Source organism: Dermacentor albipictus, chromosome 3 (genome assembly GCF_038994185.2).
Source record: "Dermacentor albipictus isolate Rhodes 1998 colony chromosome 3, USDA_Dalb.pri_finalv2, whole genome shotgun sequence".
NCBI classification, from domain to species: domain Eukaryota; kingdom Metazoa; phylum Arthropoda; class Arachnida; order Ixodida; family Ixodidae; genus Dermacentor; species Dermacentor albipictus.
Window position 1 is genome coordinate 73,718,206 of NC_091823.1, and position 26,925 is coordinate 73,745,130.

Below are 26,925 nucleotides of genomic sequence, written 5' to 3' on the forward strand. Positions count from 1 at the left end.
ACCGAAATTAGTAGACTTTGCGGGGACGCACACCTTCGCGGAAATTTTTCGCTGTCATTGCTGACTGCAGTTGAGGAATAAAGATAGGCTGTCTCGAGGGCGATGCAGACCTTCAGAAAAAACTGGGGAAACTCATTAGACCAAGCCGCCGCACGCTCGACATGCTACCCCACAGCAACAGCTCGCAAGTTGGATTGCAGCAAAGAGCTTCAAGAACTACTGCGGGCGATCTGACCTGTTTTCTGGCTTCTTACTGGTGTACTTGAGAAACTTTCGTTACTCCAAATCCCCGGAGATTGAGAGGGACAATGCTCCTCACCCTCCCGACCTTTCGAAGCACTATAGAAGCGCGACAAGCACCCCTCTCCTCCCTACTGCCATAGAAACAGGCGTTAAAATCCTAATGGACGACTTAAAAAACATGGCGCCCATGACGTGTTTACGGTTCTGCAATCTTTTCCGACTTGTGCATTCAGCAAGAGCATAACCTTCCAGATTAGTTTCTCTGATCCGGAGGGAGCCATCAGTAGGGGAGTGAACTTGGGCACCAGCTCTTGCTCGCGGAGTAACTCCGAAATGGTTAACAAAGACAGCAAGCTTCTCGTTGACACACCTTGCTAAGCAAATGTTTTTTTTTTTTTGCGCTGTTAGCAAGTGCTCGGTGTGATGCTCGGCTCCAGCTGGCCATCGCTTGGTTGGCGTATGGCTCAGCCGAGGTACTCACAGGAATGTGTAGGGTCCGACCTCTTGCAGGCGGGCCTTCTCCGTGCCAGCGAGAATCTCGTCCGGATTGGTCATGTTGAAGAAGTAGTACTTGAGGTAGATGGGTACAGGCGCGCGCTGCCAACTGCTGTACACTTCGCTGCTGGGCTCCAGCACAAGGTTCTGCGTAGGCACGAGAGAAAGAATGACGGGTCACTATCACTTGCTCACCAAGCAACAAAAGAAAGTTCACATGCAGGCGTCGTGCAAAGGTGGTCACTCGCTTTAATGACCGTTCGCTTATCACCTATAAGCTCTAGTAGTTGAGAACAGATCGCTTTGGCTGCAGTCACAAAACAATAACTTTAGTTTTCAAAGAGGCAGGCAGCGTCCTCGCTCTTGATCATTTTTCAATTCCCATTAAAAAAAAAAAGCCCCTCTCTTTACAAATTGGTTCACAGAAAACTATTCTGAAATCCGAAGTCTGACAGGAACCAGTTTGGCCGAGAAGATGAGCGTCGAAATAGAAAGCAGAACCATGCGCTGACCAAAAACTGCCGAACTATTCCACGAGAAACGTCACATCAGCACACTTGTTGCTTACGAGCGCAATCGACTTGTTAGCGGTCCTCGGTGCTAAATATTTGCTCGACTGCGCTGAACCATCTGCGCGACGAATGTCACACTTGGTCATCCGTAGCTCATTGCCAACACTTCCGAGGTATATACCGACCAGACAGTATTGCAGGCTTCATAACTTTTTTTTTGCGCAATGTGAGGAAGCGGTTGCCATGACGATGCTGAAAGCCATACTCATGCACTTGCAATTTATACTGCGCCGACTTTGGCCGGTTCTAAAGCACCGCGTTCGTTCGGAAATGTCACATAAGATTGCAAAAGTGCCCCACACTCGATAATAAAATATATAATTCGCGAAAACGCACGCTACGTATAAGTATACCCTCATTGGTACGTTTGTATAGATTGAATTGACGTCAGACATGAAAGCACCAACGTCGAATGAAGAATTACATGTGTATCGAGCAGTCTGCCCGAGATAAAAAAAAGAATGTTTTTTTTTTTTTACCGCTATTACGTACTATCAGTATACGCCTTCCCTACTGGCAAGTTCTGCGACAACCTAAGAACCAGGAGACAAGTACTCTTTGAAGCAGTAATGATGCTGAAGGGCAACGCGCACAAGCGTATTTTTGCATCCGATTAACTATCCGGAACGAAGCGCCCAATACTGGTACGTATACATTCCTACACCGAGATGTCAATGTGCGCTATATACGATTCGTGCACGCCTTGACTTCGTCTGTCGCGCTTCCTCTTGTCTCAAATCCCAAGCTGACACGTCATCAGTAGTGGCCACGCAGGGAATTCCTGAAGTCCTTACTCACCACTAGGAAGTATACAGAAATTTGACGGTCGCGCAGACGCACACGGAAGCGGAAAGCGAAAAATAAAATAATTAAAAATTTAAAAACAATCGAACAATGCACCATTAAAGTAGAGCCGGCACAATTATTGCGCTTCCGCTTGGGGTTTATCGAGCCACACAGCCGACGGCTCTCGACGCCTTTGTCTTCTCGAGAGCTGTACACCCGTAAAGCGAGAGCGCGGTTGGCGCCGGTCCCAGGCGAGCGCCCGTGCGCGGCTGTATGTTTTCTGGCTACCTGGTACGCAAGCAGTTGAAAACGAATTACGGCTCGACCACTGCGCGCATCGGGGGGTATAATTGGATCGCGGACCTTGCGGCGAGTGGAGAAGAACGCGTACAGCTAGCTGTCTCGGAGCGGCTTGAGCGCATGCGCGCGGCAACAAAGGTTCACGCCCACCCGCACCTCCGCACATTTTCACCTGGTGCTTCAGAAAGCGTGTGGCCATTATACTTAGCGCTTTATATACACTTGCTATTCACGCACGCTCGAAACCAGTAAGCACTCGAACATAGGAAAGTTGGGTACAGTTTATCAGCGCACCGTTTGAGCTCCACGAGCCTAACTATAGGAACTAAAATCACGAAGACACTATGTAGAAACTTTATAGTTAGATGAAAAAAAATCCGCAACGGACTAACTAAGTATATATTATATAGTCAAAAGAAAGGAGGCTATGACACCGACAAAAAGAAACATTTACTAGCGCTTTTAACGTTTTAACGGGAGCCTTGTTCACAATGAGTGAAAACGGCCATTTACCGCTATCGAAAATATGATATGCTGCAGCCAAGCGTTGGCCAACCAGGACCCATCATAACGAGCATGTATACATTTGCGAAGCTGCCGTTAACACTAAGGCGGCGGCGGCGGCGGCAACATAGCATGTATTCTCGCCGCATATATTTACTTACACCTCGCGATATTATCTCTTAAATTGGCGGACACTATCTGTAGATTCCACAAGAACGCTAGGTTTTAGTGATAAAAGCTAGAAACTGAAGTACAGCTGCGCAGCTGGTAGGGGCAGTCGCCATTGTCGCGCCAAGTGGTTAGACCAGTTGCGTAGGTGCGGTCAAGGTTATCTTCATTAGGACTGCGTCACTAGCACAGAACATTTCGTTGTTGTTGTTTTTAAACACCAAAGTTGTATTCGCGCCAATGAAATACACAGCAGCCTTTCGAACGATGCTATAGGTAGCGTGCCAAGGAGAAAGCCGGTCCGACTCTAAACAAGCGGTTTGATGATGGCCTTGGAGACGTTCGACTGTACAAATAAATGGAAACTTTTGCGGGTGTAAAAGAGAAAAAGTTGCGACCGTCGGGCCTAACGTAAGTGAAGACAGAGGAATAATAATGTTGGTGGACAGCGCTGATCAAATTCCGCCGAACGCTCGCTATGTCATAGAAACCCAATTAGTGATCATTGCAGACCTTGCGGTACAGCAATAAAATTTCACTCTGCAAGGACTGCAGCAACCGCCCGTTACCTTATCCCATTTTGAAAGAGAGGTTGTCCTTGATTATTCGAGACAATGCCCTACAGAAAGTGTGGCTGATTTCATGCCTTATTTTTCAGATGATCTCGGTTCGCTGTGAACGTAAAAAGAGCAGTGGTGAGGCCGAGGACTGCTCGCTTTTACCGATTACACTCTACAGCCACAGAAGGCACGCTATATATACGAAAGACTTGGATGAAACGAAAAAGAAAAATCAGATCGAACGCCAGCTGCCGATCTTTACGGATTAAATGTCCTTGGCCGTTTAGTTTCATGTTCACTTTATTTCAACACCATTGCTGGCAAGCCCTTGATGCATTCCGCAGCTCCGTAGCCTTGCGCCCGCCTTTTTTTTTTTTCGCCATGTTCGAACATATGTACAGCACCCCTCACGATGATCTGTAGTTCAAGCAAAAGTTCTGCAAGGACCCTGTACCGTCACGCCGCTTCACCAGAGCTGCGCGGAGGATTCGTGGAAAACGTTGAAGCACGTGCAACCCTCGTCAAAAGTAAACGGGGCAGCGCGCCCTTCGATGCCAGTGCTCGACGGGTTTTCGATGGGAATTTTATGCAAAGTTAAAACAACAGTCAGTCAACATCTGTAGTATTTTCCAGCATTACCTGGAGCGTGTTATGCAGCTACGGTAGATGCGCCGATGAGAAGTTAGGTGAACTGCGCGCTGGCCTTCTGCCACACGACGCGCATGTCTTCGGCCATTGATTATTGCATAAGCTACCAACAAACAGTTTTGACCACCGAAACGCTGCTGCACTGCTGAAACTACAGCGTTGAAGAAATGGTACGCTTCAGTGAGGAAACCGAATTGTTGACTGTTTCCCCAGCACTGAAATTTGGGTGTCCAAGACGTGTCTCATTAACCGGAACGTGTCCGAAATTGAAACAAAAAGCAGCGGCGAGAATTCTTAAGCGTTGCTGATCAAGCAACGACTACTAATGTAGAGATTTCGAATGGCTGTCCCCAGGATAGTGACGTCGCTGCAAGCCAGCGATGCACGTTACGATACCGATAAGATTCCACGTTGAAATTTAACACAGGCCGGCAATTGTTCTGTGGCTGTAACTTTTGCACGCACAGTTCCGAACGCAGTCGGCATTTGCATCGTGTCACTTTGCAGGTAAAGCTCTTGGCTACTTAATAACAAACACATCAGTTTTCAATCAGTTTTCACCAAGGATAGATGTGATAGTGACGATGATCCTTTAGTCTGCGCAATACAATACCCAATGGAAGACCTACGCATTACAAGGGAGGGCGTGTTTCAACATTTGCTTGCGTTGGACGCAAAAAAATCGTGTGGCCCAGATGAAATACCGACGGCATTTCTTCAACGGTACGCTGAATGGATGTCGTATTATTTGCAGCTTTTATTCGAAAAATCTTTGCGGGATCATTCAGTACCTCAAGACTGGCGCGATGCCACCGTCATTCCGATATTTAAAGGTGGCAATAGACTATGTGCAAACAATTACAGACCAATCTCGCTCACTTCTGTGTGCTGTAAAGTCCTAGAGCATGCAATAGCTAGACATATTCTGTATTTCTTAGAAAAAAACGACTTATTATGCCCAGTTCAGCACGGTTTCCGATCTGGCCTTTCGACAGTGACGCAGTTAATCGAAACTGTACATGACCTTTGCAAAGCTATAGATGAATGCCAACAGATAGATGTTGTATGTATAGACTTTAAGAAGGCATTTGATAAAGTTGCACATCATAAACTGCTTTCCAAATTGAGAAGCCTAGGAATTAGTGAAAATATAGTATTGTGGATTCAGGCATATTTAACAAACCGTTATCAAAGGGTCAGAATCGGGAAAAGTGAATCGGGCAAGTGTGAAGTTGTGTCTGGAGTGCCGCAGGGGTCTGTTTTAGGTCCGCTATTGTTTTTATTGTATATTAATGATATTCCTTCTAATGTTAATCCGCCTGTAAAAATTAAACTATTTGCCGATGATTGTTTAATTTACACGCGTGTAACCTGCGCGGAAGATCAGATTAAGCTAAACAGCTGCCTGCAATCATTAAACTCGTGGTGCCAAAGTTGGGGCATGGTAATTAATTTTAAAAAATCTACATACACTCACGTAAGCAAAAAACAGAATTTTATCAGATATGAATATAATATCGGAGAAAATGCCTTGGTCGAGGTACAGAGTTTCCGATATTTGGGGGTGACAGTGACGCATAATCTAGACTGGCGTATTCACATTGAGAATATCTGTTCGAAGGCTTACCAAAAGCTCTGCTTCCTTAGGAGAAAGCTTCCAGATGCGACTAAAGAAATTAAAGTGGTCGCCTACAAAACGTTTATACGACCAGTTCTGGAATATGCGAATGCTGTGTGGAGCCCTCACCAAAAATGCTTAAAAAAGAAGGTGGAAAGGATCCAGCGGATTTCAGCACGCTTTATATGCTCCAAGTATCGCCGTACTGACTCGGTTACAGAGATGATACAGCAGTGTGAATTAGAAACGCTGGAAATGAGAAGAATAAAGCATCGACTCAAACTTTTTTTCCAGATAATGCAAGGGGCATTAAAAATAAATAAAGAACATTATGTGAAAGCGCCTCTAAAATGTGGTTCACGAAAAAACCATAGCAGGGTACTGCAACCTATTAACACACGTACGGATGTGTATCGGTATTCCTTTTTTCCTGATGTAATTGAACGATGGAACAAACTGCCAAGTGATGTTGTGGAGAGTATGAATGTGCAACAATTTGAGATGGGTGTCGATATGTTTTTGAGAAATGGTGTACAAATTTTGAATTCTGATTCATGATTGCTCATTGAAGTGTTTATGAAATGTATATGTTCTTCTTCCCTCGCTGTAACGACCCTCACTGGAGGGTTAACAGTATGACCAAATAAATAAATAAATAAAAATAAATAAGAAGTAAGTGTCACGGCCCCTATATATATATATATATATATATATATATATATTGTCACGAGAGGAAAAGCCAGTCAGTCAGTTCTAAGCGAACGGCCGTTTACAGTTCGTTTTCGCAGCCGCTACCACGCACACTTCTTCTTCCTCGACAGCTAGCGTAACTAGCGCGTGCCATTACCCCTCCCTCCAAAAAAAAAGAAAAAAAACAAATAAATAAATAAATAATGTTGGGGAGATGTTAAATGCCACAAGGAAAAAATAAAAGAAATGAGAAAGACAACGGACGAGACGACAGGGGCCGAATCACAAAGTTGGTGGATGGGAGTCAGCGCGAATGGTAGGGCTTCATCCTGGTAACGTGAACAATGTCAGAGGAACGTGGTCTACGGGAGTGGTGCGAACTGTCGGCTGGAAGAACTTCGTAGTTGACAGGACTTAGACGACGCAAAACAATGTAGGGTCCAAAGTATCGGCGCAATAATTTTTCGGACCGGCCTCTGTGACGTATAGGGGTCCAAACCCATACAAGATCTCCCGGGTTGTACGTGACGTCTCGATGACATATGTTGTATCGACGAGCATCTTGACGTTGTCGGGATAGAATTCGTTGCCGCGCAAGGTGCCGCGCTGCTTCGGCACGCTGAACAAAGGCGTCTGTATCTGGTGCGGTATGTTGCGACGAAGTTGGTAGGAGCATCACGTCGAGCATAGTGGTGACGTCGCGTCCGTAGACCAGACGAAAAGGAGGAAACCCGGTGGTTTCTTGGAGGGCAGTGTTGTACGCGAATGTCACATACGGGAGCAGGTCGTCCCAATTTTTATGGTCCGTGGCAACATACATGGAAAGCATATCCGCAATCGTTTTGTTGAGACGCTCAGTTAAACCGTTAGTCTGCGGGTGATACGCAGTTGCCGTACGGTGCGTTGTCCCGCTCAGCTGCAGGATATTTCGGACCAACTGGGCAGTGAAGGCCGTACCACGGTCTGTGATGACGACAGCGGGAGCACCATGTCGAAGGACGATATTTTTGATGAAGAAGTTAGCAACATCTGAAGCAGTAGCTCGCTGAACGGCTTGTGTTTCGCAGTATCGAGTGAGGTAATCGGTGGCGACGACGATCCAGCGGTTATCAGCCGAAGACTTGGGAAATGGGCCGAGTAAATCCATCCCGACTTGCTCAAAAGGTGAGCAAGGAGGTCGGACAGGCTGAAGCAGACCGGCTGGTTTCAGAGGTGGAACTTTGCGACGCTGGCAATCTCGACAACTTCTGACGTACTGCTTCACGGTTTTTGTGAGTTTTTGCCAATAGTACTTCTGCTTGATCCTCGCGAGAGTACGCGTGAAACCAAGATGCCCAGACGTTGGTTCGTCGTGGCATGCACGTATAACGTCGTCGCGGAGAGTAGCGGGAACAACGAGCAGGAAAGCGGTTGCCGTAGGGTGAAAGTTCCGCTTGTATAGGATGTCGCCACGTAGGCAGAAAGATGACAAATGACGCGCGAACTGCCGTGGGGGTTGTGGGCGGCTTCCTTCAAGGTATTCAATCAAGGGCTGGAGCTCGGAATCTTGGCGTTGCTGTTGAGCAAGGTTTAAAGACGGAAGAGTACAAAGAAAACCCGAATCGTCGTCAGTATCTGGTGGTGCGGGTTCGACGGGGGCGCGAGAGAGACAGTCGGCGTCAGTGTGTTTCTGGCCAGACTTATAGACGATGGTCACATCAAATTCCTGCAACCGAAGGCTCCATCTTGCGAGACGGCCTGAAGGATCTTTGAGATTCGCCAGCCAGCAGAGAGAGTGGTGGTCGCTGACGACACGGAAGGGGCGTCCGTACAGGTAAGGGCGGAACTTCTGGAGAGACCATATGACTGCCAGACATTCTTTTTCAGTTGCTGAGTAGTTTTTTTCAGCAGCAGACAAGGTTCGGCTGGCATACGCAATAACGCGCTCAACACCAGCTTGAAACTGTACGAGTGTCGCTCCGAGACCAACGTTACTAGCATCAGTATGCACTTCTGTGTCAGCCTCGGTGTCAAAGTGACCAAGGATCGGTGGGGTCTGTAGACGTTGCTGAAGGTCGTGGAAGGCGTCGGATTGTGCCGGGCCCCAAACAAATGTGACGTCGTTCTTGATGAGTCGTTGCAAAGGTTCGGCAATTTCACAAAAATTGGGTACAAAACGGCGGTAATACGCGCAAAGCCCTAAAAATCGGCGGACATCGTGTTTTGTCTTCGGTATCGGGAACAGAGCGACTGCCATGGCTTTGTCAGGGTCAGGGCGCACACCGGTGCTGCTGACAATATGACCTAGAAATTTGAGCTCCTCGTAGCCAAAGTGACATTTTTCGGGCTTCAGGGAGAGGCCGGCGGTGCGGATAGCTTGAAGAACCGCCTCAAGCCGCTGGATGTGTTGTTCAAACGATGGTGGAAAAAACAACTACATCGTCTAAGTAGACTAAACACGAGTTCCACTTGAGGTCAGATAAAACTGTGTCCATCATGCGTTGAAATGTGGCCGGAGCGGAACACAATCCAAAAGGGAGGACCTTAAATTGATAGAGACCGTCGGGTGTTATAAATGCCGTTTTTTCCTGGTCCCGTTCGTCAACTTCAATTTGCCAGTACCCACTACGCAGATCCATTGAAGAAAAGTAACGGGCATGTCGCAGGCGATCCAAGGAGTCGTCAATTCGAGGAAGTGGGTAAACGTCTTTTTTCGTGACCTTGTTCAGTTTGCGGTAATCGACACAGAAGCGTAGTGAACCATCTTTCTTTTTAACTAATACAACAGGTGAAGACCAAGGACTTGTCGATGGTTGAATGACATCATCGTCGAGCATTTGTTTAACTTGATGACGAATAGCATCCTGTTCTCTTTGCGACACGCGATAAGCGTGTTGGCGAACAGGTTGGATGGTCGGTTCAGTGATGATTCTGTGTTTGATTAACGGAGTCTGTTTGACCTTCGACGTGGTGGCGAAACAGTCGCTAAATGACGATAGCAGAGTGAGGAGCCTCTGCTTCTCATTTTGGTCTAGCTGTGGGTTGACGTTGATGTGACTGGTCAAGTCCACATCGCTGGGTTCCGGAACCGAGATTGTCGTTACCGAAGCACAGGCGTTGGAATCGGCCACCGTTTCAAAGTAGGCCATGGTGGTATGCCTCGCAAAGTGCTTGTATTCGCCACTGAAGTTGGTAACTAGAATCGTGGTTTGCCTATGTTGGAGCTCTACGAGACCTCGTGCGACGCCGACTTCGCGATCCAGCAATATGGCGAGGTTACCTTCGGCAATGCCTATTCCTAGTTGTTCTTGGGGGCATTCAACGAGGACGAAGATGCTACTTCGAGGCGGTAACGTCACGCAGTCATCGACCACGCGTAAAGCCGCGCGGTGATGTTCATCCTCCACACTCGAATCCGAAGAAACGTAGTTAGAAAAAGTCACGAACAAGTCACGAAGGTTAATGATCGCCCCATACTCCTGGAGAAAATCCATGCCCAGTATAACTAGTCGAGAACACTTGGGCAGCACAAGGAAAGACGCTACGAAAGTCGAAGTATAAATTGCAAGTCTGGCGGTGCATCGTCCAATGGGTGACACGAGGTGTCCTCCGGCCGTAATCAGATGTGGGCCGTCCCACGCTGTCAGCACCTTGCGTAGCCGAGTGGCCAGTGAGGCACTCATAACCGAGTAGTCAGCTCCCGTATCGACAAGTGCAGTTACCGGATAACCGTCGATTGAAGCAGTAATAACAGCAGAAGTTCTTTTTGCAGTTTCGAATGAAGGCGTCAGCGGTACGTCGCGAAGGGATGGCGTCGGCGGAGGATATTTGACGGTTCGCATGACAGCGGCCTCACCCCCGGAGGTCGCCGTTTTCAGTTTCCCCGGCGCGGGCTTCCACCGTTGACTCCAGCGGAATCAAAGGCGGGTCGAGCACGGTTTGGTGACGCGTACCGACGAGGTGAAGGCGACCGTGACTGTCTGCGCTGTTGGGCAGGAGGAAGCCGGTTACTTTCTAGGTATTGCTCGATGTCGTGCGGGCGTTCGCCATAGCGCGGGCAACGGGCGTCCGGATGGTATCCCCGCAGACCAATCCGTCGGTACTGGCAGTCGCGATACATGTGACCAGCCTCCCCGCAGTGATAGCACAACGCACTGTTGTCGGGGGCGCGCCATACTGTAGATTTGCGCGGACCAGGATGAAAAGGTGCTTGCGGATTCGTGCGGTGGATCGGACTTGGGGAGCGTCGAGAAATCCCAGCAGGCGGCTGCGGAAAACGGCCCGTCGACGGCGCGGAAGCCCGAAGAGCATCCGAGTACGAGAACGTGGGAGGTTCGGGTCGTGTTGGTGGCGAGGGATGAACCACTTTGCCGATTTCTTCCCGAATGACATCCGTAAGAACCGCGGCACTGGGAGGTGCCGGAGCTGATGCATAGGACTTCTGCAGTTCTTCTCGAACGATTTGTCGTATTAGCTCGGTAAGGGACTCCCTGTCATCATTTGCAGGTACGAGAGAGCATGCAGCAGTCATGGTGGTCTGGCGTTCATACTGCGAGAGCCGCTGCCGAAGCATACGTTCCATGACTGTTGCCTCACGAATGAACTGAGAGACTGTTGTAGGAGGATTGCGCACGAGGCCCGCGAAAAGCTGTTCTTTGACGCCTCGCATTAACAGACGCACCTTCTTGTCTTCTGGCATTAGTGGATCGGCCCGACGGAACAATCGCGTCATGTCTTCGACGAACATGGCGACGGTTTCGTTTGGCATTTGGAACCTCGAAGACAGTGCCTGTTCGGCTCTTTCTTTCCTTTCGGGAGTGCTGAAGGCTTCGCAAAGCAGTCGGTAAAACTCCTGCCAGCTGGTAAACGAGGCTTCGTGGTTTTCGTACCATACTCTCGCCGCGTCTAAAAGGGAAAAGTAGACGTTCTTCAACTTACGGCGATCGTCCCAGTCGTTAAAGGCGGCGACCCGGTTGAAATGGCCCAACCAGTCTTCAACGTCCTCAAAGGCGTCGCCATGGAACGGGTTAGGCGTGCGAGGCGCGTTGAGAATGCATGGTACGGCAGCATTTGGGATCCCCTCGGTTTGGCTTGCGGTAGTTGTTGACATCTTCCTCACGGAGCTTGCCAGGGGGCTGTATTGCGGTGGAAGACCTTGGAGGCGACGGCTGCTTCGATAGATTTCTGCCGTCCCCGAGGTACTGGCGTCGGTAGCTTCTGGTTGAGGACCCGTAGGCATACGATGGATGCGTACCCAGCACCTCCACCAGTTTGTCACGAGAGGAAAAGCCAGTCAGTCAGTTCTAAGCGAACGGCCGTTTACAGTTCGTTTTCGCAGCCGCTACCACGCACACTTCTTCTTCCTCGACAGCTAGCGTAACTAGCGCGTGCCAATATATATATATATATATATATCACAATTAGTGTGAGCCACATAACTGCGCTTCTTCGAGAACTTGCTCAGCTGCGCGTTCCATGCAGCAATTTCACTGAAAATCTAACCACCGTAGCCTCCGCTTCTGCGAGCAATTCTCCGCTAGTTTGATTCTCGGCAGCTCCCGGTGGACGCGCGTGTATGCGGAGGAAGCAGACACGCAGAAGTGCTCACGTGGCGATGACGCTTTGGCGAACCACCGCGACGACAATACCGCCGCAAGATTTTGGCGTACCACGGAGGTTGCAAAACCAATGAACTACTTATTACATTTTCTTCTATTTTTATTTTTTTTTGGCGCGGACGTAGATGTGGATACTGCCACTTCAAAACAGGTCCAGCTTCCCTCCTCCTCTTGTCGACACACAACCACAAAAAAACGATGCAATTGTCAAACACAAGGAGAATTCAAAATGACTACACCTTAAGTGACGAGCGGAAGACCACAAATGAATGAATAAAATGAAAGCATTTGGTATAAGGTGGGAGCGTTCAACGTGCCAAAGACACACAGGGGTTATATGAGATACGCCTTCTGCGGAGCTCCAGATTAACCGACTGACGGACACTTTTTGTTTCTTTTATTGGGGGGTGCTGGAGATGTGCGCCTCCAGCCATGCGCCTAGAATGTTACTCCAGGTGACAAGGGCGACGCATACGAAGCATGGAATGACACACTCATACATGTTACCCAGTATTTTCTTTCTTCTCTGCACTAATCGCTGGAGCTGCGTACCCGCGTAATGTTACAAAGTCTCGTTCTATTTGTGTTCCAATGTAAGATGGACCCACTCGTAATACCTGCATAGTCACATCGCCATATGGCGCCGTGCCTTTTGCCAAACTACTTCTTAAGAACTTACAAGGATGGTGTGCTGGGGAATATGCATTCCATTCTCGAGGCAAGCAGAGCGAAAAAATGACAGAAATGAAGAGAACGCTGTGTCCGTATTCATCTCTATGGTACTAAAATGAATTTCTTTCTTTCTTTCTTTCTTTCTTTCTTTCTTTCTTTCTTTCTTTCTTTCTTTCTTTCTTTCTTTCTTTCTTTCTTTCTTTCTTCACGCTGCGTGCCTCGAGAATCGAAATATTATTTAGTGTATTAGATGCAACCACAGTGTTGAAGAGCAGGATAGCAATAAAGTACGATTCAGCGTCAACAATATTATTGAAGCCGATATTCAATGAAGCACCCACGTTCGTGAGTGCTCAGTGGCTATAGTGTTGGGCTGCTGAGCACGAGGTCGCGGGATCGAATCCCGGCCACGGCGGCCGCATTTCGATGGGGGCGAAATGCGAAAACACCCGTGTACTTAGATTTAGGTGCACGATAAAGAATCCCAGGTGGCCCAAATTATTCCGGAGTCCTCCACTACGGCGTGCCTCATAATCAGAAAGTGGTTTTGGCACGTAAAACTCTATAATTTAATTTTTTCAATGAAAAAAAAAGAAGAAAGAAATACAGAAAACGGCAAGCTCGACGCGCTAAAAGATACGCTGAAAGAAGACGGAGAGATTTCACTTGAAAAAAATATATATTCATAAAAAGAGAAACGTATGTTCGGGTGGAAATAAAAACCAAAGACGTTGAACCATATATATATATATATATATATATATATATATATATATATTGTTAAGAACGGCCAGCTGCAGTGCAAGCTTTGCCAACCAGTTGCGACTGTGGAGGCAACATCCCGTGAGCATCGCCGCCAACCTCTAGCCACGGCGTGGCTAAGTCGACTTTGTGTCGGTATCAATACGCGCATCCTCCACTCTCCGTCGCTTCAGCTAGGATGCGTTGTGACTGAAGGAGTTCGACGAAGCAGGCTCTGCGCGCAACACGACAAAGCGGACCTGATCTCCTACGGGCGGGGGAGCTGCCGCGGGAACGCCGACGGAGGCTCCTTCCCACGGACCTACCAAGACGCAAGACAACGCGCTACCCGGAACGGTTCCAAGTTCTGCGAAATTCGTGTGATGTCGGTTTCGTACCGTGAACACGTGTGTGTGTGTGCATGTGTGTGTGTAGACCGTCCTGCGGAGAGGCGGCTAGTTTGCGATGACTAAACGAACGTTCGCGTCACCTTGCATCGAGGGGGGACCGAGTGTTTAAAAACTGCTGTTGTGCGGATGCTCGACACACTTCTCTCGAGCAGTCAGGTTGGACTGACACTCTCTCTCAAGCAGTCATGTTAGACTGATGTACTTTCTCAAACAGTCACGTTAGACTGATATAAATACTGTAAATAAACCCATATTCCTCGTTCTCGATGAGAGGCAGTCCTTCCCTTCATCAACGTCCTCAGCGTGGATAAGTTGGACGACGGCATGGGCCAGCTACCTTCGAATTCGTGCCGGACTCCAATCTTGACAACGGATCACGAGCGATGGGATTGAGCCCCCAATCCTGACAACATCTAACCAAGGCGTGGACAAACTTCAGCGTTGAACTGAGGCGCGTTAAACACTATTGAGAATGCGTTCTCGTAATTTGCCTGTGGCGCACGGTTCTCGATATTCTGTGTCGCAACGGCGGCAATTAAGTGAGGGCGCCGCACGCGGCTGATCGATCCGGCGGCGTATATACCGGTGGTATAACCGGAGGTTATAGGCCGATCTCCGGCATGGTATGCGGTATAACCACACCCTCTAACCACCGACAATTTGTGCTCGAAACGGCACATATGCAGGAAAGAGCTCCCAAGAGTAGTTGAATGCTGGCGGCAAAACGCGGCAATATCCCCCTCGAATTTCTCTGTTCTCGTATTCGCGTTCGCAAAAATTTTTTTTCACCTGTGAGGAAAAAAGGCAGTGGCTGCGGCTGCAGGCAAGCAGGGTTGTAACCACGCATTGAAGTTAAATCGAAGCTCGACTAGCATGTCATATGTCTACTATCAGACTGCCGCAATGGAGCCGCTTTAAGACCGCGAACACAAACAATTTCTTTTTTTTCATTTCGCTTTTTTTTCTTCTCTATTTCTCTCAGTGTGCGCGATTCCACTTTCACTAAATTTAAGTTCACGTGTATCACTGAATCTAACTCTCGTATCAAGCGCTGTATGAAAAGCCAAACACGAACGGCCTAAGCAATAGAAGCTTAAATTCCCAAAGAAAGAAAGAAAGAAGAAATGATTAAGCAGGAGAAAGACGACAATTAAACACTGTAATCGCTGGAGTGCAACGGGAGATCGAAAGGAAAGGCAGGACGTCAGTCAGGTACGCCTGCCACTTTAAAATTACGCCGCGATCTCTGTTTAGATTTCATTTCCTGATCCGACGCCGACATTTAAGCACGCACTTCCATCCCTGATTGACGTCAGCCGACTGTTTACACAGGCCGAGATCGGCATGCTGGTTCGATGCAGCTGCCTGCCGTCAGTGTTGTGCCAGGGCCGCAGAAGCAGGTAATGAAATGAGGAAAGAAAACGAAGCCATTAGAGAACCCGGCTTCCCAGGACACGTTTCCACGGCCTGCACATTACGAAATGTTGCGCCATTGATTTCATCGGTTAAAATTCATCGAACAGCCTAAGAACATTTCGTTTTCTTTTGAAGACGCTTCCTTCATCTATTTGTGCCCAGTCTGTCTGCGTCACTCCAAGTATGAGTCAACCGCTCGACCGGGAAGGGAGCGACACAAATCGTTCATACGCGTATACGATGTTTACCAGGCTGCTGTGATGGATGGCGATTCGTGTGCGGATTGCAGACGCGTCAGAGGGTGCGCTGCGAAGATCCAACAGCCATCGCGAATCTGACAACTCTGTCAATGCCAGCGCCAATTCACTCTTACAAGTTTACCTCCGAAAATATATGAAATCAGTTCTCACGAAACCGTCCTTAAAGCCATTAAAAAAATAAAAAAAGCATGACATGTTTAGTGCTGTAATTAGTTTTATACCCCTGTAAAATCTCCCACAGCAACAAAAAGTAAAGTGAAAGCTAATTCCCGCTTTGCAATCCCTATATACTTTCATAAAGCGATCATGTTAACGTTCCCTCTAAGCTTGCAGTCCCACTTCAGTTCATCGTAGGCCAGCCTCTTAGTGCAAGCCACAGATGGGGTCAGCTGGCGGAAGCTGATGCAAAGGTCGGAAATAACTCCCTTTCACGTCTGAGGAAAGAAAACGCAATAACACCTACGCGCACTGACGCTAACATATGCAACAGCAACAAACGTGAATTACGACCTTATACCAAACAATGACAATCCCAAACAATGACAATCCCAAACAACTACATTGTTTGGGATATCATTGGCCTTAGCGAGATTAGAAGAACTGGGGAGGCTTATATAGTGCTGACTAACGGCCATATCCTCTTCTATAGAGGTCTCCCAGATAAGAAGCAATACGGGGTAGGACTGAAAACTATAAGGACATAGCGGGCAACATTGACGAATTCTACAGCATTAACCAGAGGGTAGTAGTAGTCGTAACCAAACTTATTAAGAAGTATAGATTGAAGGTAGTACAAGCCTACGCTCCAACATCCAGTCACGATGATGAGGAAGTAGATCAGTTTTATGAAGATGTTGAATTAGCGATGAGAAAACTGCAAACTCGGTGTACAGTAGTAATGGGTGATTTCAATACAAAAGTGGGAGAAAAGCAGGCGGGTGAACAGGCAATTGGCAACTACGGCGTCGATTCTAGAAACGCTACAGGAGAAATGCTGGTAGAATACGCAGAAATGAATAAACTGAGAATAATGAACATCTTTTTCGGGAAACGTAGCAACTTAAAGTGGACCTGGAAACGCCCTAACGGTGAAACAAGAAATGAAATTGGTTTCATACTTTCTACCGATCCCAGCATAGTGCAGGATGTAGAAGTGATAGGCAGGGTAAAATGCAGTGATCATAGGTGAGTGAGGGCTAGGATTCACCTCAATTTGAACAAAGAAAGAGTAAAATTGGTCAAGAAGAAACAGGTCAACTTAGAGGCAGTAAGGGTAAAGGCAGACAAATTTAGGCTGGTACTTGCAAACAAATATGCAGCCTTAGAACAGATACATGACGATGCTGACATAGAGGTAATGAATGAAATCGTAACGAGGCGAGCCTCAGAGGCAGCAGTTGAAGTGGGAGGCAAGGCACCAAGGCAACCAGTAGGCAAGCTCTCCCAAGTAACAAAGGACCTAATAAAGAAACGACAAAGAATGTAAGTGTCCAATTCAAGAGATAAGATGGAATTCGCGGAACTGTCAAAGCGAAAATAAGTGATATTCGAAATTATAACGTGAGAAAGACTGAAGAAGCCGTAGAAGAACGGACGCAGCCTGAAATCAGTGGGAAGGAAACTTGGCATAGGACAAACCAAGATCCATTCACTGAAAGATAAGCAGGGCAATATCATCAGCGATCTGGAAGGTATAATAAAAGCAGCGGAACAATTCTATACTGACCTGTACAGTACTCAAAAGACTCAGGAGTACTCCATTCGAAACAATAATCAACAGGATACAGAAACTCCTACTATAACTAGAGATGAGGTCAGAAGGTCCTTGCAAGGCTTGACACGGGGAAAATCGGCAGGAGAGGATGGAATAACAGTCGATTTAATCAAAGATAGAGGAGACATAATGCTAGGAAAACTGGCGGCTCTTTATATGAAGTGTCTATGGACAGCAAGGATCCCAGAAAACTGGAAGAATGCAAACATTATACTAATACACAAAAACGGAGACGTTAAAGAACTGTAAAATTATAGGCCCATTAGCTTACTCCCAGTATTATATAAAATATTTACCAAAATAATATCCAATAAAATAATGCCAACACGGGACTTTAGTCAACCAAGGGAACAGGCTGGCTTCAGGAAGGGATATTCTACAATGAATCACATCCGTGTCATTAATCAGGTTATCGAGAAATCTGCAGACTACTATAAGCCTCTCTCTATGGCTTTCGTAGATTACGAAAAAGCATTTGATTCAGTAGAGATACCAGCAGACATAGAGGCATTGCGTAATCAAGGAGTACAGACCGCTTACGTAAATACCCTGGGAAAATACCTGCAGACATTCCACAGCCGCCTTAATTCTACACACGAAAGGTAGGAAGATACCTATAAAGAAACGGGTCAGACAAGGAGACACAATTTCTCCAATACAATTTACTACGTTCTTGGAAGAAGTATTCAAGCTATTAAACTGGGAAGGTTTAGGAGTAAGGATCGACGGCGAATACATCAGCAACCTTCGGTTTGCCGATGACATTGTTCTATTCAGCAACAATGCAGACGAGTCACAAAAAATTATTGAGGATCTTAACAAAGAGAGTGTAAGAGTGGGGTTGAAGATTAATATGCAGAAGACAAAGTTAATGAAAAATAACTGGGCAAGGGAACAAGAGTTCAGGATCTCAAGTCAGCCTCTAGAGTCTGTCTTTATCTAGGTCGACTAATCGCTGGGAAGCCTGACCACGAGAAGGAAAATCACAGAGGAATAAAAATGGGTTGGATCGCATACGGCAGACGTCGTGAGCTCCACACTGGGAGTTTACCGTTATCATTGAAAATGAAAGTATACAATCAGTGCTAGGCATAACTTTAAGAGACAGAAAGAGAGCGGTTTGTATCAGAGAGCAAACGGGTATAGACGATATGCAGAGAAAAAAAATGGAGCTGGGCAGGTAATATAATGCGCAGATTAGATAACCGTTGGACCATTAGGCTGACAGAATGGGTACCAAGAGAAGGGAAGCGCAGTAGAGGACGGCAGAATACTAGGTGGTGCGACGAAATTAGGAAATTTGCGGGTGCTAGTTCGAATCGGTTGGCGCAGGACAGGGGTAATTGGAGATCGCCTTCGCCCTGCAGTGGACCTAATATAGGCTTATGGTGATGATGATGAAATAGATAGATAGATAGATAGATAGATAGATAGATAGATAGATAGATAGATAGATAGATAGATAGATAGATAGATAGATAGATAGATAGATAGATAGATATATAGATAGATAGATAGATAGATAGATAGATAGATAGATAGATTCAATATGGCTCTCAAATACAAATAAAGTGTGAACACAAGGCCGAGGACCCGAGCTAGTCGAAAATCTGCGTTATTCGCCGCATCATAAATGTCGTAGTATGACAGAATTGTTTCTCGCGCATCCGCGCCTTCCTGTTGTCCGCAAACAAGCGCCCCTTGAGGTCGCTACAAGCGCGAATGATGAACAGACTACAAGGCGTCGTATCGGAGACCGATTGCGGCGAGCCCGAGACGCATCTCAAGGTTTCGATAAGTGCGGCACATATGGGGACAGATGGTCGGTCGCGACCGAGCGGCGGCCGCAGCTGCGAGCGCGGAGTGGCGGCTGCGGCTGCACGTGAGTAAGCGCGCACGTAATACTCACACCCCCTCCGTCTCCGCGGCGGGGGGGACACCTCCCCCTTCTTTCCGGTGCGCGTGCACTTGAGTCGCAGCGTCGCTCCTGGGTGACGTCACACGCTCGCGCGAGTGCGCCTGCACCGAAGCGACCGCGCGCGCGCCGGCGGTGCACGGACGACTGGGCAAACCCGCAACCCCGGCTGCTACTACGACGTCGCTCTTCGCCGCCGCCTTCCGCGACGGCCGAGCGCCAAGCGGGAAGCATCAAGAAAAGGGCGGCAGGGAACGCGGCGGCTTCGCGGGAAGCATCAAGGGCGGCAGGGCGGCGTCTACGAGCTCGATAGCCTGTGTGTTGCGAGTCCGCTGCCGAGTTCAGGAGGGGCTGGTCAGTGCAGATCGGGCGTGCTCTGCCTTGCGCGAACTCGCACGAGCGCGGACTAAAATCCGCAGCAAAATCGCGCTTTTTGGAGCGACACTGAAAAGCAACATGTTGATCCCAAACAGATATCTTTTCCCGGCTCTATCTGAATCAATTCGACGGAGGCGTCGACAAAACGTGCAGGAGATGAAAGCCGAGATGTCCCCTTTTCAACCTCGTGCCTAAACAGAAACGAGCTACTTGACGTCACACGCGTCGCCACAATGCGTTGGCGTGACGTCACGTATTTGAATTTAGTTTCGCAAGTTGCAGAAGCTTTCGTGTAAAAATGAAAGAATTAAAAAAAAACTGTACTGTGAGTTATCGCTTCCTTTGGAGCCCGATGAAATCGCCATTTTATCGAGATAAGCAGTTCGGCAGCCCCCTGCAGTCACTATAAAAAATTGTGACGTCACAGGAAACTGGTGTGGGACCACGCAGACGGCGTCGGGAGGGGCCACTCGACTTTCGTCTTTTTGCGCCTTTTCTGACTTACGAAACGTGAGAGCGACGTTGCTGGCATTCTAAAAGTGCAATTTATTCCAATCAATATGAAGTTACTAATCTTCCTTAGGGTGATGGGAGGGAGACATCTCCTGCAGCGAACACCGCAACTGTCGCGCTGAAGGCTGTCGCTTTGTTTTCTTTTGGCGGTAGAACAGAGAGAAATCGAGTAGCGAGGTAAATTTGCCTCAAACTGACACAACATCGTATGCTTAGCAAATATACAAGCGGAACAGAAGCAGAGAAAAAAAAAAACGTTAAGAATGAAGGCAGAGGGGTCGGCCTGAGGTACTACATTCCTTTAGCCAGCTAGGCTGCAGGCGTGGGAACGGAGAAGCGGCAAAGAAAGAACAACAAGATGGGTGGCGGTAACGACAGAGGAAAGACGCAAAGTACATAACGGGCACCTCCTAACCCATGTTCTATAGTCCAAGTCTGTAGCTTTTTAAATCGTTAGACAAGGGCTGAACGGCCAGAAAGCTAGATTTATGGTCACTTCAAAGGCCCGATATAACGTCATGTGCAAACGGTTGGCTGTCGAGACGAGCAAAGGCATCAGTGAACCTCAAGCTTCCGTGTACTGAGGGCAGTCACAGCGCAGACGCTTTGTGACTGCCCGTATAGTAAAAACACTACGCAGTGAAGACATATATTCGTATGTAAAACATGAAAAAAGACATTGTGTATGCTCATGTGTATTGCTAAACCACACACCTCATGATGGAAATGCCTATTATATTCGGAGGGTTCCTCGATTACGTTGATAACCTAAGATTCAGCCGGGCGGAATGTGCCACTGGGCTTGTGGCCATTCTTGGTCAGTCCCATAGAATGGGTAGGTTCCCCTGTGGTGGAGGAGGTATTGAGGTCTTAACTGCATTCACGTGTGCGTGATAATGTCACACACAAAGTCATTAGAGTGAACAGCTTCTTTTGTCGAGTTATGCCATAAATGTTATGTAATATCATCTAGAAATTTCACGCCCTCTGTCATTTTTCATGTTGCTTACCTTGTACATTTTGCTTTCGACACTATTCACGTACTGGCTATGTGCCTTGCGTGAGTGAAAGAACCTAATTGTTGCCGCCTAAACCAGCCTGGTGTGATCGTATGGCCGTTTCACCTATATATGTCATGGGACGTACCGGAGCGTATCGCGTGTTTGTACGTGATGTCGACGCAATCAAACTGCACGTTTGCACCACGTAGACTCCTTGCAACAGCTGAACATACATCGTATTCCCGACAAAATGAATCACCGACGGAATCATGTGATGACACGTGATTGCAAGTCACAAGTAAAATTTTGTTCACCAAACGGCTGAAATGTCCGCGACGAAATGACTCACGATTTACTTTAACTGATGCTAAACTTTACCATATTGCTGCGCAGAAACGTGAAAACGCAAGTTGAACGCGGACCACGCCAGTGTTTATATGGAGTAATATGCATAGCCATCACCAATCAAGCTTCGATTCATAGAGATTCCAACATGTACGTTGGATCTGCATAACTTTTTAAAGCATTCTTGGCGATAATATACTTTGAATACAAATGTCAAATGTTAGTTGTAGATAAAAAGAAGAAAAGTGATCCCAATAGGAGATATGCGAAGTTTCAAGTGCGCTTCCTCGCACATATCGTTTGACCGACACACGATGGCAGATGTAACCTAAAAAAACGAAGATGAACGAGGTTTGCAGGAGCTGGTGGTATAACCACTATCTCTTTGTTATACTACGCACACGCTGTTTCCCAGCCTCACGACGGCTCAAAGATGCCGCGAGCGGGAGTCGGCCGTCTTGCGCACCATCACCGAATAGTGCGTAAAAATCTACTTCCAGTATTTCGCATATCTCCCATGTCGTTACAATTGTAACGAAGCGACACAATTCGTTGACTACAGGGTGCAGGCAAAACCCGTAAAATTAAGAGGAAAAAAAAAGTAAGGGCAGGATGTCGTGGAGTGTGCTACATGTATTTCAGCCAACAGACCTACACGAACTGTGTTCGTTATCTGGCGCGTACGAGCAGAGGAAAAGGAAAACCTCGCACGGCGGACAACTGCGTTCAGCCGCGTGGTTGCGTAAGAGCTAGAACAGAGTCGTTCCAGTTTTTCCACCAAGTAGTGCCGCCAGGAGAATCAGCTAGGCCACAGCACGTCCTTTTAACTATTTCAAATTCCTGCTATGCATCCGGGAGGCAACGAGAACGAACAAAGGGGCCCCGTTCTGGCATTTTGCGCGCTACTGTGGGCGCTTGGCTGCGTACAAATGTGCACAAAGGCCACGGCCATGTAGACAAGCTGTTTACACGCCGTGTCTTATCGCAAACAAGCACACGTTCCGTGAGCTGCTGCGCACGACATCGCACGTTCCTCCTACACCCTCTCTGCACCCCCCCCCCCCCAACCCCCGGCGCCGCCCCCGACGCTGTTACTTTTTTCTGCAAATATACACCTAGTGATGCACCCTCCATACGTACACTGATCTCTCCAAGACTGCATGCCGAGAGGGAACGAGCCGCCCAGTCCAGAACACGCTTGCGATAACTGCAAGATATGTTTGAAGAGGTGGCGCCTTATCAGATAACGATAAAGGCCCAGAAAGCCAGGAGTGCTGCTGACAGCGAAGGATGGCAGGAAGTGCGGAAAGGGTTGTCCAATAGTGGGACCATGTCGGGCTTGCTTTACCCGTTGCCGTGCTACTATACGCTCACAAAAGCGCACGCAATATATCTATAATTTTCTTATGTGACGAGGACTAACTCGAGTACCAGGTTCTCGTGCCAACATCTCATTATTTAGTCGTGCTAATAGAAAAATTTACTTTGCAGATGTTTGCCCATCTGACCAACTGACACACCAAAGATAGCGAAAGTGTACGGGCGAGTTCTCAGACCCTCTGGATATGCTATACAGTCGGTGACAACATAAGAATTACAAATAAGCTCCGCCCACACAAGAGCAGTGCACCTGCGTTTCATCTCTGAAGGACAGTCGAGCCAGCTGGAGTTCGCTCAGAGCTCAGTGATGTTGTTCTGCTAATGTAAATTCTAGGCTAATTGGAAAATAAAAGCTAGTTGTTTCAAGCTATAATGTTACCTTTGGCTGAGAACAGATATCAGGATCACCCATAAAACTTGCCCTAGACGTCCACATTTCATCCTAAACCAGTGACACGAAGACCCATCTGTACCGAGAAAACTGTTGCCCTGAATACGCGAAACCGCTTGGCGTAAGGTAAATCAGCAAATCTGTACGGGGAAAACAGCAGTTATGAAAATACTCCAAACCACTTGGCGTCAGTAAATAAGAAAGTTGATCGGCTGTCGAAGCAAACTGTGCTTGAGTTGAAGAGCGTAAATATTAACCTTTCAGTTCTTAGGTTGTCACCAGCCATATGGGCACGATCGTGGTTGGCTGCTCAAAGGGGTCATTTATTGCGTCCCGTCAAATGTTTTCAGTTTACATACTCTTAATCTTTCGCGATGTTTTAGCAAATATTAAACAATAATATGGAATCACTTGCGGCATTCTACAATTACACAATCTTTGTAGCACACTCTTTACATATTACCCTGTCTTCCGTCAATTAGAGCACGACGCAGTCATCACTACGGCGTTTAGCATCACAGCTCTAGAAAGTTGTAGCTGGCCTGCAACGTGGAGGAAAAGAAACGCGACGAGGAACACAAAATTTACTGATTAGAGGATAAAAAGACCACGTCAATAAGTTGTGTATTTGAATGAGGTATGCTAAAGGCAGCTTTCATTTTCTAATTGTTTATAATTCCCTTTCAATGCAACACTTTTGGATTGTGGCTGTCTCTTTTTTTCATTATTAATGCGTAAGCATTGTTTGGAGAGTGCCCCAGCATAATCTGTCTGTCACACGAAAAGAGTATTGCCTTGTACCTGCATAAAAATGCATAATTTGCGGAGTTAAGACATTTAATCGTTATAATAGTGTAAATTTCGATGATTGGTAGCTTTATAGCGAGAAGGAACAATTGAAAAAAAAGTTTTTTTGATTACAGAAAAAAACGTTCTCGTCAGGCCACCTTGAAAGCTTAGTTTCCCGCATTACAGATATCTGTGCAGAGAAGCCTTGTGTAGTGCTGCTGAGTATAAAAATAAGAATAACTGATTGGTACATGTGATAATAGCGGGACAATAATAATAAATTATTGGTGGCGTTAAAGAAAAACTGGTGAAGTCATCGTCAGCGCATAAAGGTCGTAACAAAAAATGAAAACGAAAATTTAAAAATAAATGAAAAAGAAAAACAGGTGTCGTGAAACCGCCTGTGATGGCGTTCCGGTTCATTGGATACAATCGCTTTGAAGCGGGCCATGAAGCCTCCTGGCAACTCATCTCCACACCACTCAGTACACGGATTTAATTTCTTTGGCACCGGAAAGGCGATGCGTAGACATGCGTAGGCTAGGAAAAGCAAGTAAGCAAAAACAAAGTAGCAGCCGAGTCAAAGAATACTGACGAATTAGTAGACAATTCTCTAAACTTCTGTAGCGTTTTGTATTTATCACTAAAATTTGACACCAAGCACGCCACGGCATCAGAACGGCTGTGGTGTCAAAGAGGTTCGATGCAAAACATAAGTGGAAATGTGGTGAGGAGGTGCACGCTGTTCCTTGGCCTGAAGAACACGCAGACGCGGATTTGCGGAGAAGCACACTCCAGGGTGTTACACAAGGGCATCGCGTGAAGCAAGCCTCCGGCGTTATTTCTCCATAACTCCAACGCCATGACAGTCCTGATTAGTCGTGTACGGTAAAAGCTGCAAATGACTTTCAAATTATAACGGCTCCCTTTGCTTGCTCCTCCCTTTCATGTGCACACCGTTAGTACCGCACACCGGTTCTCCCATCGGCGTCGCGTTCAGCAAGGGCAGAAACCACGAACAGGGCGCTATCGCGTAAAGCTATATTCCAAATGTTTCTATTCGATTTCTACAATCAGCTCTCCACGGTTGCCCAAAAAGTTTTGGATCCACCCCAACTTCGCCTTTGTGTCCCGGGACGTCACTAGAACCGCGAAAACTCCACATCTGATATGACGTTTGCACACTGATTATGCATGATTAGACCAAACAAAAGAAAAATAAGTATTTCCAATTGTCCGCCTTTATTTTTTTGCCATTAGCCCTCCGTTATTGGTGAAGAGGTTTCAGGCTGCCGGACTTCGCCGGTCTGTCACGGGGCGTCACAGGGTGGCGAAAACTCGCCCCGTCAACGTGACAGGCGCGCATTAAAGATTTCCTTAATATGCCGAACAAAGCTGAATTTTTTTCGGAATAGCCAGAAACTGCCTCGTTCCGAAAGGAACAGAAGATGTCTGCCTACCGTTCACTCAGACACTGGCTACTCGGAGTTGTCGAGGAGCATGTGTTTCTTTGCGTACAATGAAACACTTTGACGTGGCACTATAACGTTGTCAAGCCCTTTTGGCAGGTTTACGATATCGCTGTGTTAACTCTTCTTCGCTGCCGATCTGTTCTTAGCGGCACTTTTAACCTTCCGGTGCATGCCAGCACGGTTTTCGACCGGCCACTGCAAGCTAAGCTAGGGGAAGCGGGCCAATCGCAGACACCGGCACCAGCATCATCATCGGGTCATCAACTTCCACTGCGCCAACTTAGGCTCCATCGAAACCCTCTCCACTGCTGCGTGCTCCTCGCTTCTTGTCAACCAATTAGGTAAGAAAAACTTGTCATGATAGGCAATGCTATTCGTTTCAAAAGCAAACAAAGGTTACCTCCTATAAACGAGGAGAGTGTGCGATTGGTCAGTTTATTATTATTATTATTATTATTATTATTATTATTATTATTATTATTATTATTAAACAACGCTGCGCGTCACCGCCCGATGATTGCGTCAGCGGTTCCGTAAATTTGCCGTCGCGAGATCGGAATAAAAACAGATTGGGATAGTTTTACGTCATACAGCCCCAAGTCTGTATGAAGCCGTTGGCGTCGATAACATAAGGTGCACCGGTCGGTATTTCTTAATTAAAACGAACGACCTGTATAACATGAGAGGAGCCCCAAGTGGCGGTCTTTTGCTTCTCTGCCACCGTTTGCGCATTCCCAAATCCTTTCGTCTTGCAAAATCGGTGATTTAGACGAATCATTACAAAGCAGTCGTTAGCCTCCCTCCGGGCTTCGCTCTCATTTATTACGAGCCGACTAACCTGTTTTTACTCGTGCCGTCTGCGCCCCAATGACCGCTACAGAGTAGACATTAGCGTCGCCAAGGACACGTATTTCTCAAGGCTCGCGGTAACAGACGCGCGAGGAAAATGCGCTGAGGTCCCCCTCAACTCGCTGTCTCCGCAGTTCTGCAGTTGCGCAAAGTTGTGCAAAGACGACAGCTGCGGCTGCCAAGCCCTGTTGATGATCCAATCAGGGCAAATGAGGAGCTCGAGAAATTACTTGATGCATTCGGTTATTCGCTCCCTTGAAACGTTCCTCTAATGACCAAGTTTCCCCATTTCCTGGAGGTTGACCGCAATCGCCATGCGATTCCGTGTGGTCATTTTCATTTCCTACATCTTTCTTTCTTTCTTTCTTTCTTTCTTTCTTTCTTTCTTTCTTTCCTTGAGCATCGATAACTCTTGGCGAGCCTGGATGCTATTCAAGA

General features: G+C 47.2%; 1 protein-coding gene across 6 annotated transcripts in view; it reads right to left on the minus strand.

Annotated features, from left to right (window-relative positions):
* The window catches only part of LOC135900638 (protein croquemort-like), a 204,171-nt gene that overhangs the window by 51,551 nt on the left and 125,695 nt on the right, over positions 1 to 26,925 (minus strand). For 5 of the 6 annotated variants that reach the window (XM_065430135.1, XM_065430134.1, XM_065430132.2 and 2 more), the window contains exon 2: positions 725 to 885. In XM_065430135.1, coding sequence (XP_065286207.1) covers positions 725 to 885 — 161 coding nt within the window. Of the gene's footprint in view, positions 1 to 724; positions 886 to 1,306; positions 1,404 to 26,925 lie in introns of those variants that run through there. The other variant, XM_070535603.1, reaches the window with a different exon arrangement.